This window comes from Punica granatum, chromosome 2 (genome assembly GCF_007655135.1).
Source record: "Punica granatum isolate Tunisia-2019 chromosome 2, ASM765513v2, whole genome shotgun sequence".
NCBI lineage: Eukaryota > Viridiplantae > Streptophyta > Magnoliopsida > Myrtales > Lythraceae > Punica > Punica granatum.
The window spans coordinates 2,652,033-2,669,440 of NC_045128.1; the positions used below are offsets into that span (position 1 = coordinate 2,652,033).

Here is a 17,408-nt window from a genome sequence, read left to right on the forward strand (position 1 = left end):
ATCATTAGATCAACTTTTTGTAAAGTGAATTACATTATAGAAGATCGAGACGGTTCTTTAGAGTGACCGGAAAAAGTTTCCGATTTGCATCGGCACAAAGTTTAAGCATTATCTTCTCCAAAGAGTGGAATTTCTTTTCCTTTTCCTCAGCCACCTATTGGACTATCACCCTTGAAAATGACCTACAAGGAGGAGAACAGGAGCAAGAACTTGACCATTGACTGCAACCACTGCCCAAACTAAGCAACAAGTAAATATAGAACTGGAACAAATCTTATTCAACGTAAGTCTTCCAAGTCAATTCCGATATGAACATGCGCATATCCCCATACTCTTTCTCAGCTGCCCCGGATTCGAGATTCTCGACCTAACCCCCGTCATCTCGATATAGTGATCATATCAGCCACCGAACGTCTTGCATATAAGCTAAGGGAAGAATCGATCCGTATGGCTCGTATATCGTATATTAAAATTATAATGGGGAGTTGGTGAGGGAATAACATCGGAAACAAGCCACTAATCCAGGACTGGATTGAATGATTCTTTCGGCTGTCAACCATAATGCGGGCCCCACAAACAAGTACCATAAGAATTGGTCGAATTTCAATTCAATCGCATAAATAATTGCAGTCCCGCTGTTCCCTGCACCTTCCCCCATTGGACAAATTAAGGTCAAAATAAGCAAGCAGTTAACACATCAATCTAGACACAGCATATTTCGAGTTCCAGACCCGGTCAGGTATAAGTCAGGACTCAGGGTGATGATGTACCTGGGTCTCAGACACTTTGTTACAATCGAAAACAATGGAAGGAGGCCGAATTTTGTGCGGAAGATCAGGAAGTTTCCCATCCCGAATCTGTCCTCACAAGCACCAGCAATACCCACACTGAACACCCACTCAAAAGCTACATACAGATTCCTTGCTACGCTGAAACGTCAGAGAAGGCCAAAAGAATGCACATAACCAGTCAGAAGAACTAACAAGCATAATTACTTTCACTGACCCAGATGATCCGGCTCGGTGCTGCGTCTTGGGTCACTGGGGTAGAGGCCCAACACGATCGGATCTCTTGACTCAGTTGTAGACTAAAGTCCCCAATCCATTTTCTGGGTCCCGCAATAAGCAATAGTTTCATCCGCCATACAGAAAGGCGAGTATTATGGTACAGATGATTACCAAAATCAGGAACTCTCTGCCGTCACACTTCATATTGGAGGGCAGCAAAACTGCACAGGAGGCAACCAGACCTCAGAAATGTACTGAGACAAATGTGGCCTGTATTTTGTTTCAGTGCTCCATTAAAGCAGCTTCAGTCTCTGACAATGGGGCTGCACCAGGTGGAAAACGAATCACTAAGTTAATATCATTTGCAGTTGTAACAGCAAATAATATCTCTTTGTGGTAAATTTAGTCCTACAATAGTTCATACTTGTTATTGTGTTCAGATGAGCAAACAAATTTAGGATTTTGACATATAACATCATACCGAGTAAGTCTTCATAGGAATCAGCTAATAGTGATGATTCCATCAGCAAAGGAGGTGAGAACACCTGACCCTGTGACTCTTCAATATCATAAAACAACCTCTGCGCAGCAGTGGTAGAACGATTCGAGCCCGTGTCCAGGAAAAATCCATTTACTTGATCAAAGTCATTGAGGGACTCCAAATCATCAATCACATTAGGTAATTGTAGTTCATCGTACTTGCTCCCAACTGGACCATCAGGGACTCGTCTTTCAATTGGGGGGGTGTCCATTTGAGAAGCAAACAATTTCTTACTTCTCGAAACGGGCCTATTCTCAGTGCCCATCTGAGAGAAGCCCTTCGAAGAAAGAGGTAAAAAGTAGTGTCCAGAACCTTCATCAGAGTGATTGTCTCGTGATACATCCGAGCTACAGGTTTCAGTCGATAGGGCTGCTTCTCTCACTGAGCGCTTTAAATTTTGAACAAAGTTTTCACCCTCTGGACAAGAGAAAATACAAGAATCAAACCGAGACATTTGAAAGAAACTAATTCTCAAGTCAAGTACTTTCTACATCAGAGAGGGAATGTTGACAAACCTTGTGGTGGATTATCTACGTGATTGCTGGACAAAATATGGCTCACCAACTTCCTTTCAGATGCATTTTCAGCTTGCTGAGTTTCAGTTGCTAAGTTGTTTCTCTTTTGCAAGTTTCCACCTTTCCCAGAGGAATTTGGAGTTAAACCAAATAACTGGGGGAGTTTCAAAGCAGGAGGACTTGCTGAGACCTTGTCCAGCTGTACAGTGGATAACTTTGATGTCACCTCAGCAACATCATCAGCATTGCTTTCCTGCATTAGTAGGAGAAAAGTTATGCTTAAGATAAACAACATTAGTAGCTAAAAATTTCTGTACAATAGTGAGTTAATGGAAGGACTATCTAGATACCCTTCCACTGCTCTGAGCTTGGCTGGGTGAGGCAGATGGCCCTCGATGTTTGATCACTGGAGGCAAGGTAGAAGTAATAACATCTACTTTCTCTGTACACTCGGAAATTGATTTTTGTATAGTTGGAGCGACTTCCTTCAGTTGGTTTATCAGCACCTGCATGTAGAATGTATTGTTCAATGATATTCAGCATTCGCTTGTGGAATAAACAATTGAAAGGCCATGAACTTAAGACTAAAGAATTTAAAGAATACATTCAACTGTTATCTCTTGCTTGTCAAAAAAGAACACATGCCAACTTATAAGAGAGAGTAAAGCATGTATTCCCTTTTCCAGAATGTCTTTAAAAAGATTATTTTATTTATTTATTTTGTGGAAAACTTCAACAACTGAGAAGATCACCTTGGTCTGCTATACAAAGAGATAAGTTGAGGGTGATTATCAGTCTCGAAACTGTGATCCAAAAATTTCATGTCCATCTATTTTAAGGGGTTCAATGCAAAGGCAGATTTCTGAATGCTGAAATTATTTGAATTGAATACTATCTCGCAGGATCAAGAAAATAATTAGCACTCTTCTTAGATAGATTCTTAAGTTGGTTTACTTTTTCTAGAAACTATGAATCCGACTCTCTGCTACATAATTAATAACACTCCATCAACCAACAAATCCTTTCATCAATTTATCAAAGAGAATCACTAGCCAAAACCGAACATTCAAGCAGGTTCCATTGCTACATCACCTGGAAACTGGCCAAATGTTGCTGGTGTTCTGCAAGAGTAGCTGCTAAAGACTCAGCATGGCCACTCGTGCTGCCATCATGTGCACTTCGTAGGATTTCTGGACCCTCTCCATCGTTAGCTTTTGCCTAACAAAGCATGGCCTCACATTAACAGTTTTATATAGAATATGAAAAGAATATAAAGAAAGCATGCCCCACTATATTAATGGCTAATCTCCCATTTAAATCTTTAAATTCAAGTTGCTCTCAGAGCTGAATTTTTATACTCACAGTAGCTGAGTTCTAATTATCTTTTTAAGTAAATACAGCAGAGTGTTACTATCTACCAGTCATTAGAGACTACCGAGTTCTTATAACCAAAGCTGAGTTGTGGTATCAGGTACGTTTGAAATGAAGAAATGGCAGCATACCAGAAGAAGCGACTGTTTATGAATACGTTGTAAAGCATGAGTCCAACGCCGTATTACTTCTGCTACATCAACCGTGGGGTGAACTCGTCCACTTCTATCATCCATTCGAAAGGGAGCTTCATCATTTCCTTGTGAATTGGATAATTCTAAACTCTTGCTCAAGTTTTCCATGTTATTATTGACACCGGAGCCATCACTTTGTTCTTTATCTTCTGAATGCGTTGAAGCAACATTGGGCTGGGCAGATAGGATATCTGCATGAGGAACCTGAGAACTTTGGTCCATTGCAGCAAGCAGAGACGACCCAGAAATCCGGTACCTGATGAAAACTAATACATCAGCATAGAGTTTCTAAAATTACTGGAGTTAGCCAGTCAAGAATGAAAGTTACCTATGCTCCCGGTGAGCTATCAAGTCTTCAATAGGGCCTGAAGCAAGAATCTCATGCTGACCTGCACCGGATGTAGCAAGTACCAGACCCTTAAGCATCTAGTCACATTATTCAATGGAAATAAAAGAGCTAAAAATATTAAATAGATGAAGAATGAGAAGGATTTGTAAAATTTGCCTATATTTGTGCTATGGTACTTGTACATACTCTTTCGTGATAATATTGATTCCCATAAGCGAGTAGCCTTAGAAACTAGATGAGAGTTCTGATTGGAGCTGGACATCAGATCCTCCCAAAGCTCCCCTTCCAACTTCACCTTGCTCCTCAACTCATGAAGTTTCTCCAGCTCTTGTTGCAGATATGCCTGATATGCAGGTTTCCCAAAACAATAAGAGAATGCTTGAATGATGTTTACTCAAGATTTCCTAGCTTAGATAGTCAAAGGGTAACTTTTACCTCTTCGGCGCATAGCCCCCGAAACTCTGCAGTCATCTCATGAGCCAAATTCGACCACATTGCCTGTCTCTGAACCGCTGTTTCAGCATTTTTCAGAAAACGCCTTCTTTCTAAAGCTATTCTAGCCTGTCCAAAATTGAGTCACCAGGTCACTATCACAGGAGAAAAGAAAGAGGCAAATGCACATCCTTTTTTTGTTTGGTACTTGCAACTATGGAACTGGCATTCAATACTCAATGAGAGCATAGAATAGGATGGCTACAACATTCAAAAGCAAAGTTACGAAAGCAATGAAGAAACCCATCTCCATACATTGTGTATGTTACTAGTAACATTGGCAGCTTGCTTCATGAGCTATACAGAATTTAATGATGTGTGAAAAAAAGAGTGCAGAATGAGAAGATTCTGAGCTTTGAGCAGAATTTTAAAGCGATACAGTTTTGTACTAGTCCTTTGGAAAAGCAATGAATCTGAGTTAGGATTGTTTCCTTTTTTTTGAATGTTGAAGACAAACATATCAACAGAAAATGCCAACCCTTTTCGATATAAAGAAAGACTAAACAACATGAGCATAGAAATTTATGCTACTTCCATTTAGTTGGTATAATAGGCAAATGAAAAGTTTAACAGCTTTCAGACAAGAGGTTCCAAAGAGCAGGGTCAAATAATGAGTTCAAGACAATGCACCTTAACATTTATTTCCAGAGATACACATGTTAAAACTGAGTCAGTAGCTTATTTCCGAGATAGACAGTAAGTGCTGCCTAGAGATGTGGCCAATTTGATAGAGCAACTCATTTAGGGAAATTCCAATAAATTCACTTCTCGATTATCTGTTTAATTTGCCAGAAAGGAATTGTCATAAATAAACGTGCTATAGATATAATCACTAGCTGAAGAATCATCAAAGAATGATAGAGCTTTTTAATGGGGGATAGGGAATTTTGACAATAGGAACCTTTGTTACTGGGAGCAGTGTAGCAGCATGGGTGAAGGCTACGTCTGTCAATGAAGCCGGCAGTGGGTTAGATGCTACATCACTAGCAAATGTCCGTCTGTGAACCTCTCGTAAAGCATGCAGAGAGAGTTGCCACAAGAGTTCAACAAATCTGCAGCCAACACCAGACTCATGCAGTCATGCATCATGTAATGGGTTTAAAAAAAAAAGTCCAATTGTCAATTGACGACATTAATTTGAGGGTAGGTTCATCTTCAGATCTCAATTCTCAATCCCCATCAATTCTTTCACTCACATTGTTGACAGTTAATGTCCACTCAAAACGAATAAGAGTTCAACAAATCTGCAGCCAATACCAGAATCATGCATCATGTAATGGGTTAAAAAAAAAAAAAGAGTCCAATTGTCAATTGACGACATTAATTTGAGGGTAGGTTCATCTTCGGATCTCAACTCTCAATCCCCATCAATTCTTTCACTCTCATTGTTGACAGTTAATCTCCACTCAAAACGAATAACCTCAAAAGTTAGCCTTTCATTTTCATTAATTTGGACTACAAGACTAACGCATCAGCTGAAACTGAGCTCGGTGAAAGTATTGGATCAGTTCAACCTCATATAACATCCTTGTTCAGGAAAGAGGACAGCGGAATACTCTAAACTGAAATTCTTAAGCTGCAACAGTAGTTGGCTTCCAGTAATGAAACAGTAATTTCAACCCAGATAGTGATTTCGGAAAAACCTCGGTCCGCAGCAGGTAGCGAGCGAAGAAACACGTGAATTACTCCTGGGAAGCGCCCCCTGTGATTCGAGCTCACTAATGATCCCTTGAACCACCTAGAATCCAACAAAACCACAATTAGCTTGAAAGATCGACACTACATTATCCAAAAGTCAAGCTTTTTGAACAACAGCGATAGAAGATCCCGGCATCGAATCCTCACCTTCCTGAAATCACGAGACTGCGCCGAATCGAAAATTGGCCAGACCTTATCGAAATCCTGGAAAGATCTCGGCGTCAGTGAAAATCTTATCCTCGCAAAGACATGCGCAAACACAATCCCAAGCAGATCAAGGCACGAATTCCCGAATGCTGCTCGGGCAAATCTATATATGGAGAGAGGGAGGGTGGTGGAATTACTTTAGCGGATTGGACGGGGCCGCGGAGGGAGGAAAGGATGAAGTATAGGAGCTGCTCGCCGAGTTTAGGGTTGGAGTGTCGGAAGAGGCCGACACGGGGGGCGGCGTTGGATCCTCCGATGCCGATAATGGACGGATCCAGGCCGAGGAGAAGGCAGTTAGTGTACATTGCACTCTCGAGTTCAATCTCTCGCTCCTTCTCCCTGTCCATCGTCATCAACGGAGCTCCGATCTCTCGTTCCCGCCGGCAGTGAGCTGTCGATGTCGATGATCTTCCGATTCCTTCTTCTTCTTCGTCTCCGTCTCCGTTGCTTTCGTTCTTTCGCTTTGCTTCCCTTTCCTGCTTCCTTCTCTTTCTCTCTCCTCTGCTTCTGTTTGATTTTGGTTTGTTATTTTATTATTATTTTCCTTTTAAAATTTTTAATTATTTTAATTTGTTCAAGTTTTTAAATCTTGGTCCCTGTAGAAGGCCTTAATTGCAAAAGTGGCACAAACTGGAAATTTTTTTCTGTGTAAACCTTGATATCCGAAAGTCCACTTGGGTACCGACTAATCCAGTCTAGCTAAGTCGACCCATTAAGGAGTAAAACTCTCACAGTGTAAATTTTATGCATTTACAATGATTCAAACCATAAATATTGCTTAAGTAGAACAAGTATCGAACCGTTTGAACTAACTCATGTTGGTGGACAAACTGGAAATTGGATTGCAGTAATTTGCAAATCTTGATATCTGGTTTTTACTTGACTGTTGGTGCAAAAATATCCTAGTGAAATTGTCAAAATTAAAATGAGGATCAAATAATAAGTTTAACGAGTTCCTAAGCAACCAACAATGCTTAAATTTTTCCTTTTTGTGGACATGATTGACTTTAATCGTCAAGGTTGTGTTTGGTTTCATAGTAGGATTTTAAAATCTGATTTTGATTTTGAAAAATAGTGGTATAAATGGGACCCGCCCTTTAACTTTGTATTAGTTATGTTGTTTTGTTGTGAAAAAAAGTAGTATAAAAGGGACTCACTCTTTGACTTTGTATGAGTTATTTTGTTTTGTAGTGGGTAGAGTTAAATTAAGATTGTGATTCTAAAATAACACCCTAAAACCAAACAGGGCTCAAGTCGCCTACCAATCTTTTTTTTTCCCCACAATTGCGAAAAAGAGAGCAATGCTTGGAAATGTGAGCGGTAATTTGGCACCAAAAAACGTTCAAAATAACTCAATAACATTTTAAATCCAAAAAAATGCCCCAAGCCGGTAAGAGTGTCCCATAACTCAACTACCTCTTGAAGCTACTCAAATTTATGAGTGGAGTGAAGAAAGTATTCATCATCATTCCTCCTTCCTACCCCAATAATTACAAATTCCTTCGAGAGGTACTATTGGCATATAGTTTGTTCATCTTTTGATGATCTTCGGTTCGAGTTGTGTTAGAAGTCTTTGAAATGTTTTTGAAAAATGCATAGTTCAAATATAGATAAAAAGTTGACAGCCCTAAAATTTTAAACCAGAACTACTACCTACATACTTTATGGAATTGAATTATAAGATGTAATCAATTAGCTATCAACGTGCCGCATGAGTAAATGTAATAGCTAATTGGTTACGCCAAGGAAAGTTATTCTTGTTGTTCTTTTTATCTATAGAATATCCACAATATACCTAGACGATAGAATTTTTATGGTAGTGAATAGACATATCATTGGACGGACTGGATAAAGAGGAAGGACAGATATGAGAATTATTGAAATTATCGACCGACTCTTTTGAATTCGACAATTTTATGGGGATGGGATGGGATTTACAATTATGATGATGGTATGGACGTTGGCATTGGTGGTGGGACCCGGGGGTGAAGGAAAGAGTGACGTGCTTGGAATGGAAAGAAGGAGTGGGTAACTCTAACCTGCGCCGATTGCTCCTCTGGCCATAGCCGGCCGAATTTAGCATTTCTTTTTTGCCGCAAGTTGCCCCCTTTTATTTTCTTTTTCTCAATTATTATTGATTATAATTGATTTTTCCATAAAATTGCGAAATAATAAATTTTATAGAAAATTTCAATTGAACGATTCTATTAGGATCAATTACCCAAGAAAACACAACCTTTCCACATATTATCAATTATAACACGAATTTTTTTCTTGATTTAAAAAATACGCAAATTATCAATTTGATATCAATATTAGCACGACTTTCATTTTTTCGATCGGTAGGCCTCAGCAACAACCATCGTCCGTCAAATTAGGGTTGTTCATGACGGCAAAGGTCTCATATGACCCCATTAGGGGACGGTGGTCGCCGATGAGACTTCCACCGCCTACCATTTTCATTATTTTCTCGCTGTTACTTTTTCTTTTTTCAAATTCGAGCCATGAGGGCCTCATTGGGGGCTGCTGCCGCCCCTAAAAGGTCGCTGGTGACCTCGGCTACCTTGATCGAAGGGAGTGGCCATAGATTCTTGTTTAAATTAACGAAAAAGTTGATACGTGCTAAAATTGATATCAAATTGATAGTTCGTGCATTTTTAGATCAAGAAAAAAAGTTTGTGCAAAAATTGATAAACTGTAAAAACTTTGTGTTTTTTTAGACAATTAACCTATTCTATTAATGTCCCTTTACCAATTAAAAAATTTAACATTTCTATTCGTACCTTTGAACATCTTGGTCCATCTATTCGAGAACCCCCAATCCAATCGATCCCGGTGTATATGGTTATTTCAGGCTTTTGCTAATTTGATTTTATCAATGGCACATATATCTCGACCCTTCTATTCGAGATCCTTGTTCTGGTTAGTCTTTGTATGAGTTTGTTTCAGGTTTAAGCTAATTTACTTTTGTCGATAGCAAGTTCATTACTATGAATAGAATTTTAGAAGATTTGTGTTTTTGGTAGGGCCAAAGAAGAATGCTTTATTTGGTAAATGCTATTATTGCTTGCCTTAGGGATATATGATTAGTAAAAAAAACACAAAGAGTGCTTTACATGATCAAAAGGGTTCATACCTTGAGTACGCGATGAACTAATGGAAACGTCATGAATTGACCTCCACAAACAAAGTCTTGGGTCTTCATTGTAGCACAAACAATAAGTTTGGGGGGCATTGATGACGCCAAATATACTTATCAGATTTGTTTGACATTTCACGACAATTAACTGACTAATAAGAAAGAATACATTACGAGTAGGAAAAATTGTGACGAAACTGAGAAGATTGGGTCCAACTAGCTATTTCCGGCCCAAAATCATTGAGTCTAGCCCAGCCCAACTGTGACCACTCCTAATCTGGACTCTACACATGTGGTCAGCGCGTGCAACCTACTTGACTAGCAAATGGGGAAATTTCCCAATGAAGGAATACTAGAGAATGGAGTGCTCGAGCTACAGCTAAAAATACTAGAAAAAATATATAAGAAGGATAGTGAAATTTTATTATCTGTTTAATTTCTCAAATCGGGAGGAAGTTATGGAAAGAAAAATAGAAACTAATAAGATTTCTCGACAGAGATACTTATCGAATTTGCACGACATTTCACGACAATTAACAAACTAATAAGAAATATTACGTTACAAGCTGGAAAAATTAGGACAAAGCTGAGTAGGCTGGGCCCAAGTTACTATTTTCGGTCCAAAGCAATTGAGTCTAGCCCAGCCCAACTATGACCAGGACTCCACACACATGGCCAGCGCGTACAACAACCTACTTGACTTGCAAGCTGACAATACTATAGAGAATGATCGAAAATGATCTCTTGTTATTTGGTTAATTTTATTTTTTGTTTAATTTCTCAAATTGGAAGGAAGTTATGGAGAGAGAAAAGAAACTAATAAGATTTCACGACAGAGATACTTATCAAATTTGTTTGACATTTCACAACAATTAACAAACAAATAAGAAATATTACATTACAAGCAAGAAAATTTGGGACAAAGCTGAATGGGTTGGGCCCAAGTTGCTCTTTTCGACCCAAAAGGATTGAGCCTAGCCCGATCAAATGACCACTCCTGATCAGGACTCCACACACGCGGCCAGCGCATACAACCTATTTGACTTGCGAATGAGGAAATTTCCAATGAAGAAATACTAGAGAATGGCGTGCGTGCGTTACGTGCTGACAATACTAAAAAGAATTATCAGAAGGGATCTCTTATTATTTGGTTAAATTTTCTTTTTTCTTTAATTTCTCAAATTGGGAGAAAGTTATGGAAAGAGAAAGCATTGAGTCTATCCTAGCCCAACTGTGACCATTCCTAATCAGGACTCTACACATGTGGTCAGCGCGTGTAACCTACTTGACTAGCAAATGGGGAAATTTCCCAATGAAGGAATACTAGAGAACGGCGTGCCCGAGCTACGCGCTAAAAATACTAGAAAAAAATATATAAGAAAAATGGTTAAAATTTTTATATGTTTAATTTCTCAAATCAGGAGGAAGTTATGGAAAGAAAAAGGCAAACTAATAAGATTTCATGACAGAGATACTTATCAAATTTGCACGACATTTCACGACAATTAACAAACTAATAAGAAATATTACATTACAAGTTTGAAAAATTAGGACAAAACTAAGTAGGTTGGGCCCAAGTTACTATTTTCAGTCTAAAGCGATTGAGTCTAGCCCAGCCCAACTGTGACCAGGACTCCACGCACGTGGCTTATGCGTGCAACTTTACTTGCCAATGAGGAAATTGCCCAATGAAAAAATTATTAGAGAATGAAATGCCGGCGCTGCGCGCTGACAATACTAAAGAGAATGATCGAAAATGATCTCTTATATTTGGTTAAATTTTATTTTTTGTTAAATTTCTCAAAACAGGAGGAAGTTATCGAGAGTGAAAAACAAACTAATAAAATTTCACAACAAAGATATTTATTAGATTTGTTCGATATTTCACGATAATTAACGAACTAAGAAAAAAGATTATGTTTTGCAAGCGAGAAAAATTGGGACAAAGTTGAGTGGGCTACGTCTACGTTGCTATTTTCAGCCCAAAAGGATCGAGCCTTACCCAGCCCAACTGTGACCACTCCTGATGAGGACTCCACACACATGGCCAGCGCGTACAACCTACTTGACTTGCGAATGAGGAAATTTTCCAATGAAGAAATACTAGAGAATGACGTACTCGCGCTATGCACTCTCAATACTAAAAATAATGATAGTAATGGATCTCTTATTATTTGGTTAATTTTATTTTTTAGTTTAATTTCTCAAATTGGAAGGAAGTTATGGAGAGAGAAAAGAAACTAATAAGATTTCACGACAGAGATACTAATCAAATTTGTTCGACATTTCACAACAATTAACAAACAAATAAGAAATATTACATTACAAGCGAGAAAAATTGGGACAAAGCTAAATGGGTTGGGCCCAAGTTGCTATTTTCGACCCAAAAGGATTGAGCCTGGCCCAATCAAATGACCACTCCCGATGAGGACTCCACACACGTGGCCAGCGCATGCAACCTATATGACTTGCGAATGAGGAAATCTCCAATGAAGAAATACTAGAGAATGGCGTGCCTGCGTTAAGTGCTGACAATACTAAAAAGAATTATCAAAAGGGATCTCTTATTATTTGGTTAAATTTTCCTTTTTCTTTAATTTCTCAAATTGGGAGAAAGTTATGGAAAGAGAAAGAGATATATGAGAATTTGTGAGAGGTGAGAGTGTGGGGGAAAAAAGACTTGTTCGACATTTCCACTATAATTAATGAACTAATAAGAAAGATTACATTGCAAGCAGGAAAATTGGGTCAAAGATGAGTCGGATGGGCCCAAGTTGCTATTTTTTCAGCCCAAAAGGATTGAGCATAGCCCATCCTAACTGTGAGCCCTCCGGATCAGGACTCTACGCACGTGGCCAGCGCGTGCAAGCTACTTGACTTGCGAATTAGGAAATTTCCCAATGAATGAATGTATTTGATATACCTATCAAAAAAAATATTATGTATATTCGATTTGAACCGACGGAAGGAAGAGAAACCCCATACCCATTTGCCGACGGGAAGCAGTGGTTATGAGCTGTGGGGGTTGCTACGCCATTAGCCCCTAGACCTCTTTTATCCGGCAAAAAAAAAAAGATTTATATCTTGAGTATGCGACGAACAAATGGAAATTTCACGAAATGACCTCCACAAAAAAAGTCTTGGGTTTTCATTATGTCATGAGCAGCAAGTTAGGTGCGTTAAATGCCATAAATAATTATCAGATATGTTGGACATTTAACGACAATGCCAATAATATCTAATAAAAAAAATTACATTACAAGCAGGGAAAAGTTCGGACAAAGCTGAGTGGGTTGGGCCCACCTTTCTAATTTGGCCCAAAAGTATTGAGCCTTGCCCAGCCCAACTGTGATCCCTCTTGATCAGGAGGACTCCAAGCACGTGATCGGCACGTGCAACCTCCTAGTCTTGTGGAAGAGGAAATTTCGAGCTTTTGCTTTATGTAGACTTCCTTTTAAAATTAATTCTCAAATTAGTCCCCCTCAAAAAAAATTCCCAATCTAGATTTTTTAGTAAATTATTTGTTTGAATTTAATCATTGACTTTTAAGAACTATCATAAATAACCTCAGAATAAATACCATGGCAGGGACCGAAGCAAGTGGAGACCTCAATTGTATCAATGGCGATCGAACGCTAGACCAGCGGGAATGAACCTAGCGGTGGCCACAATCGCTTCAGTCGACATGGTTTGCAATTGCTAAAGCCGTTGTCAACATCTATTGAAGCGTTAATGTTTGATGTTGGGTGTGGAAGACCCTGTGCATTGAAGGGCTAATGATGACCACTGGTACTCTAATTAAGGTCACCGGCAACCACTTAGACTACCGTCGACCTCGAGTGTTATTGGTCGGCATTGAGGCCCTATTGAACGTGTCATCCTTTAATCTCTTCACAGGTTAAAAAGAGGTGGGCCTAACGTGGTAAATTGCCGCTATAGTTGAGATCTCTAGCAATTTCAATGGTCGCTAACAAAATCGATCGGGGTAGCGGTTGCTAAAGTTGACGCGCATGATCCCTTCCTATATGAATTGATCTATCTTTAGGGGTATTTTTGCAAGTTATTTGAATGGAAGGGCTAATTCGAAGATAGAATCATTCTAAAAAATCTAGATTGAGAAATATTTTTCGGTAAAGTCTATTTTGGGAATTAGTTTGAAAAATAAGTTTAAAATGGGTAAAAATATGACGTTTATTGATGTAATAGAGTATAATTTTACTTGAGTTCACGGGAATGAAGACAAAAATAGTTAAGGAATTTATTATTAAAAAAATAATTTTAATAATATTTAAGAAAAAATACGTGATATAATTTATTTTTAAATTAAAGAAAAAGATAAAAGAGTAATAATTGTGTCGTTGAATTGAGTTAAAAGTAATAAATAATTTTGAGAATTTAATATTAAAAATTAATTTTAATAATGGTTAATAAAATTTATGTGAGAGAATTTATTGTTAAAATAAATAATTTGGTTTGTGAAATCGATGATAAAAGTAAAGCGGAATTACAAAGAAAGACTGTAATTTAACTCGATAAAAAAAAAAAGAAATTTCCATTCGCTGAAGGAAAGGGACCTGCTGTGCGATCTCGAAGGAATCTGATGATCGCTGATAGCGTCTCTCCCCTGCCGTTGAAGAGAAGGAGATATTCAAGCCCCATGGACTCTGAAGCTGCTAAGGTTTTCTTCTAATCCTTTCATCAGTCGATCGTTTCCTTCAATTTCATGATATTTAGGAACAAGCTGCTTGTTGTGTCGTCCTTCTTTTTACTCTTCGATGCCAAAAGTGCTTGCTTTCTGTTGGTTCTCTCGGCACCGGTGTTGTCTGGTTCTTGATCTTATGAAAAAGCTTCGTTTTTCCGTTCTTGGGTATTGATTTGGAAGATTTATAGTCGGGGTTGTTGGAATTTTGGTTTCACTAATGATGTTGAGCCTTACTTGATGGTTGGAACTGAGATTTTGAACCGTGGGAAGTAAAGACGGTGACAATCGAGGCTCACGTAAGAGCTTCTTCTGCTTCACAATGTTGGGAATCAAGGTCAAATCTTTGTTCCTGGACATGTCGCGATGATCATGTTAAGGTTATGTCTGGTTCACGGGTTTCGATTGAGTAGGTTTTGAACTGGTTCTATATTGTCAGCTGTTGTGGCTCCAATTACGTATTTTAGATTCTGATTGTTGTACCATATAAAGCTTCCTAGTTCTCACACTGGCGAGGGTTTTTGAAACTGAGTTAATCTTGATACTGCCAGAGATACTATTGGGCTGCTTAATGAAGTCACTAGTGTTGTCTTGTCAGGCTAAGTTCATGGGACATGTACTAGGTAAAGGTGAATTTAGTGGCAGCATGTTGCCAGCTTAGCCGATCGACTGAGTTCATGATTCTTTTGTTTACAGCGTCTGCCGGTAGTTACTTGGAATTAGCAAATTTATATACTAAAGTTACAATGTTGACCACCTGTAGTAGACTAATGAGAGATTCGATTATGCGATAATGTTGATTGTTTCTGATTTATGTCAGGCCAAACTTGTGGAAGTAAAGGACAAATTCGGTCGTGGAATTCGCGTGTTTGAAACTATAGCAGCATCTCCCTTTCAAAGTTCAGCCCCAGAGAATGGTGAAGAGACTACCTTTAACTTGTTTATGTACAACCCTTCCTTGTAGATACTTGTCTGATTTTCTTCTAATTTATAACCAGATGAGACGGATGACTTTTACGAGTTCACTGCAGAGGATTACTATCGTATTAAGGCTGCCCAGAAAGCAGGTAAATGTTTATTATATTATAACTAAGAAGGAACAAGTCCTTTTTCCTGGATCAGGAACTGTATATATGAGATTGCTTTAGCTCAAGATATAGAAGCACTTTTGCTATAATGAACTGTAGTCATCCAAGGCGTTTCTGACTTCCATAACACATGCTAATCATTAATTGCCACAGATAAGGTCTTAATGACCAGAAAACTTCGAGAAGCGGAAGAGGCAGCTCGAAGGTCAAGAGTGACAAAGGTGATTGCTTAATGTTCCCCACTGCTTTCTTGCCTCAATGCTTCATGCCCTCTCAACTCTTCACTAAGCTCACTTGCTTATTGTGCAGGCTGTAATTAGGGTTCGTTTTCCTGATAATAATACTTTAGAGGCGACATTTCATCCATCAGAGAAGATCCAGAGCTTAGTTGATCTCCTTGAAAAAGTGGTTGCCCAACCTGAACTGCCATTTTATCTATGTATGCATGTTCTCTCAATTTTATTAGTTTGACAACTTTTACTCTTCGTGCAGTAATGATCTGCCGAACGAATATTGTTTAACTCAAATCTCCTTTCAACCCTGTTTTTCCAGATACGACACCGCCGAAAAAGCAAATAAAGGACATGTCCCTCGACTTCTACTCTGCTGGCTTCATTCCCGGTGCAATAGTTTATTTCTCATATGATGTATCGAAAGGTCAGTAGAATGGTATTCTCTTGGAATAACTTACGACTATTTCGAAGAGTAACAATGAATGCAAGAGAACTATCTTGTAGGAATTATTTATAGGGGATTTTTTTTTGCTGCATTATTGGGGATGTTAAATGTTCTTTTTGATCTTTTATATGGAGATAGTTCAGTTCCAAAATTTGCTGTGCTGTGAATGAAGAACAAGTGCCACTGCATCGATTTCAGATTAGCTTATTCTATGTTCTGTCGTTTGATTTGGACTCCGTCATTTATATATTGATGTCTATCCACCTCATATCTGCATATTCTGTCCATATTCAGATAAGGATGTTGCAGCTGCTGAAAGCGGTCCTTTCCTCTCGGAGTATGTAATGGCATTGAAAGGCTTGGATTTGGAGTCAATTGCCGAGCAGGCGAGGCCCGTCGAGTCTGCTCCAGAGTCTGAACAGGCTGCTCCTGCCCCGCCACCTGTTGTGCAAGAACGCAAGCCTGCTGAGAAAAAACTCGTCAAGCCCAAGTGGCTCAAGATGTGACTTTCAATCCCTGTCTGAGTTGAGTGGTGAGGCTCTTCAACCTGTTTAAGCCTGCTTTTGCTATGTGATCAGTACTGACTTTTGGTTGACTCGTGCTGTGCCTGCTGTTATGTTTGTGGTCTCACAGGATAAAGCATCTGCTGAACTTTCAAATCTTCCTAAAACTCGAAAGAAGGCTGATCATGGAGAGGAGAGTGTTCTTCGGAGCTGAAGCTTAAGTCTACATGGCAACTCTACGACAAACTTTGGTCCTGGAGAGCAAAATGTTTCTTGGTGTAGTAATATATCTTTGCAGGACCGTCCGATGAACGTTAGGTCTATGGATGTGCAAATCTTCCATGATTGTGAATGTCCACCGAGGTTGTTTTCTGTTTAGCTTTCTGTACATTGTTTTGATGGTTTCAAATTCGATTCATCTAAGAAATTTGTAATAGCGCCAGTCCGAAAACGAACATACTATCGGGAACCGGAAGGTGATTGTTTGAACAAGAAGAGATAAATAGTTAACTTGCATGAATGGCTTTTGTGGTGGGCTGACCTAATTTGAATGACAGGACCTCTGCCTAATCTTAACTTGCAGTCGTAATCGTGTTGTGTTCTCTAGGGAGTGGTTAGTTGGAGGATTGGTAGGGTCTCCATTAAGCCCAGTTCACCTAATTCCATCCTTCCATCCAAATTGTATGGAGAGCTCCGAACTCGTAAAGCCGGTCGTGAGTTGAAGCGAAGCGGTGACCGGAAAAAGCTTACCACGAGTCGGAAGTCCTATCGATGCTCAGAGGTGGGTTACTGAGCAATGATTTTGTTGAAATTGAGAGCAAAGGGGGAGAAAGAAGAAATGAGAAAGAAAGTTTTGATGAGAGCTTGAATATATTTGTGCCAATGAAGACAATTATTACATTTTGAAGGAAAAAGAAAAAAAATTAA

General features: G+C 39.0%; 2 protein-coding genes across 3 annotated transcripts; one reads left to right on the forward strand and one right to left on the reverse strand.

Annotated features, from left to right (window-relative positions):
• Positions 1-492: 492 nt before the first annotated feature.
• Positions 493-6,881, reverse strand: LOC116196454 (AUGMIN subunit 6). Its single transcript, XM_031526181.1, has 13 exons — positions 6,512-6,881; positions 6,315-6,371; positions 6,113-6,207; positions 5,371-5,521; positions 4,413-4,538; positions 4,164-4,320; positions 3,957-4,017; positions 3,566-3,884; positions 3,156-3,281; positions 2,414-2,569; positions 2,064-2,316; positions 1,489-1,965; positions 493-1,330 (listed from the first exon to the last, which is right to left on the reverse strand). The coding sequence occupies exons 1-13, from the start codon at positions 6,725-6,727 to the stop codon at positions 1,290-1,292; spliced, it is 2,235 nt and encodes a 744-aa protein (XP_031382041.1). The 5' UTR covers positions 6,728-6,881; the 3' UTR covers positions 493-1,289.
• A 7,151-nt stretch (positions 6,882-14,032) lies between these two features.
• LOC116198036 (plant UBX domain-containing protein 1) lies at positions 14,033-17,001 on the forward strand. 2 transcript variants are annotated; one of them, XM_031528343.1, is made up of 8 exons: positions 14,033-14,191; positions 15,033-15,129; positions 15,211-15,279; positions 15,454-15,521; positions 15,610-15,739; positions 15,853-15,957; positions 16,273-16,510; positions 16,612-17,001. In XM_031528343.1, the coding sequence occupies exons 1-7, from the start codon at positions 14,114-14,116 to the stop codon at positions 16,482-16,484; spliced, it is 759 nt and encodes a 252-aa protein (XP_031384203.1). In that variant the 5' UTR covers positions 14,033-14,113; the 3' UTR covers positions 16,485-16,510; positions 16,612-17,001. The 2 variants fall into 2 exon arrangements, with proteins under 2 accessions (XP_031384203.1, XP_031384204.1); XM_031528344.1 differs by lacking the exon at positions 14,033-14,191 and adding an exon at positions 14,278-14,549.
• Positions 17,002-17,408: the final 407 nt, after the last annotated feature.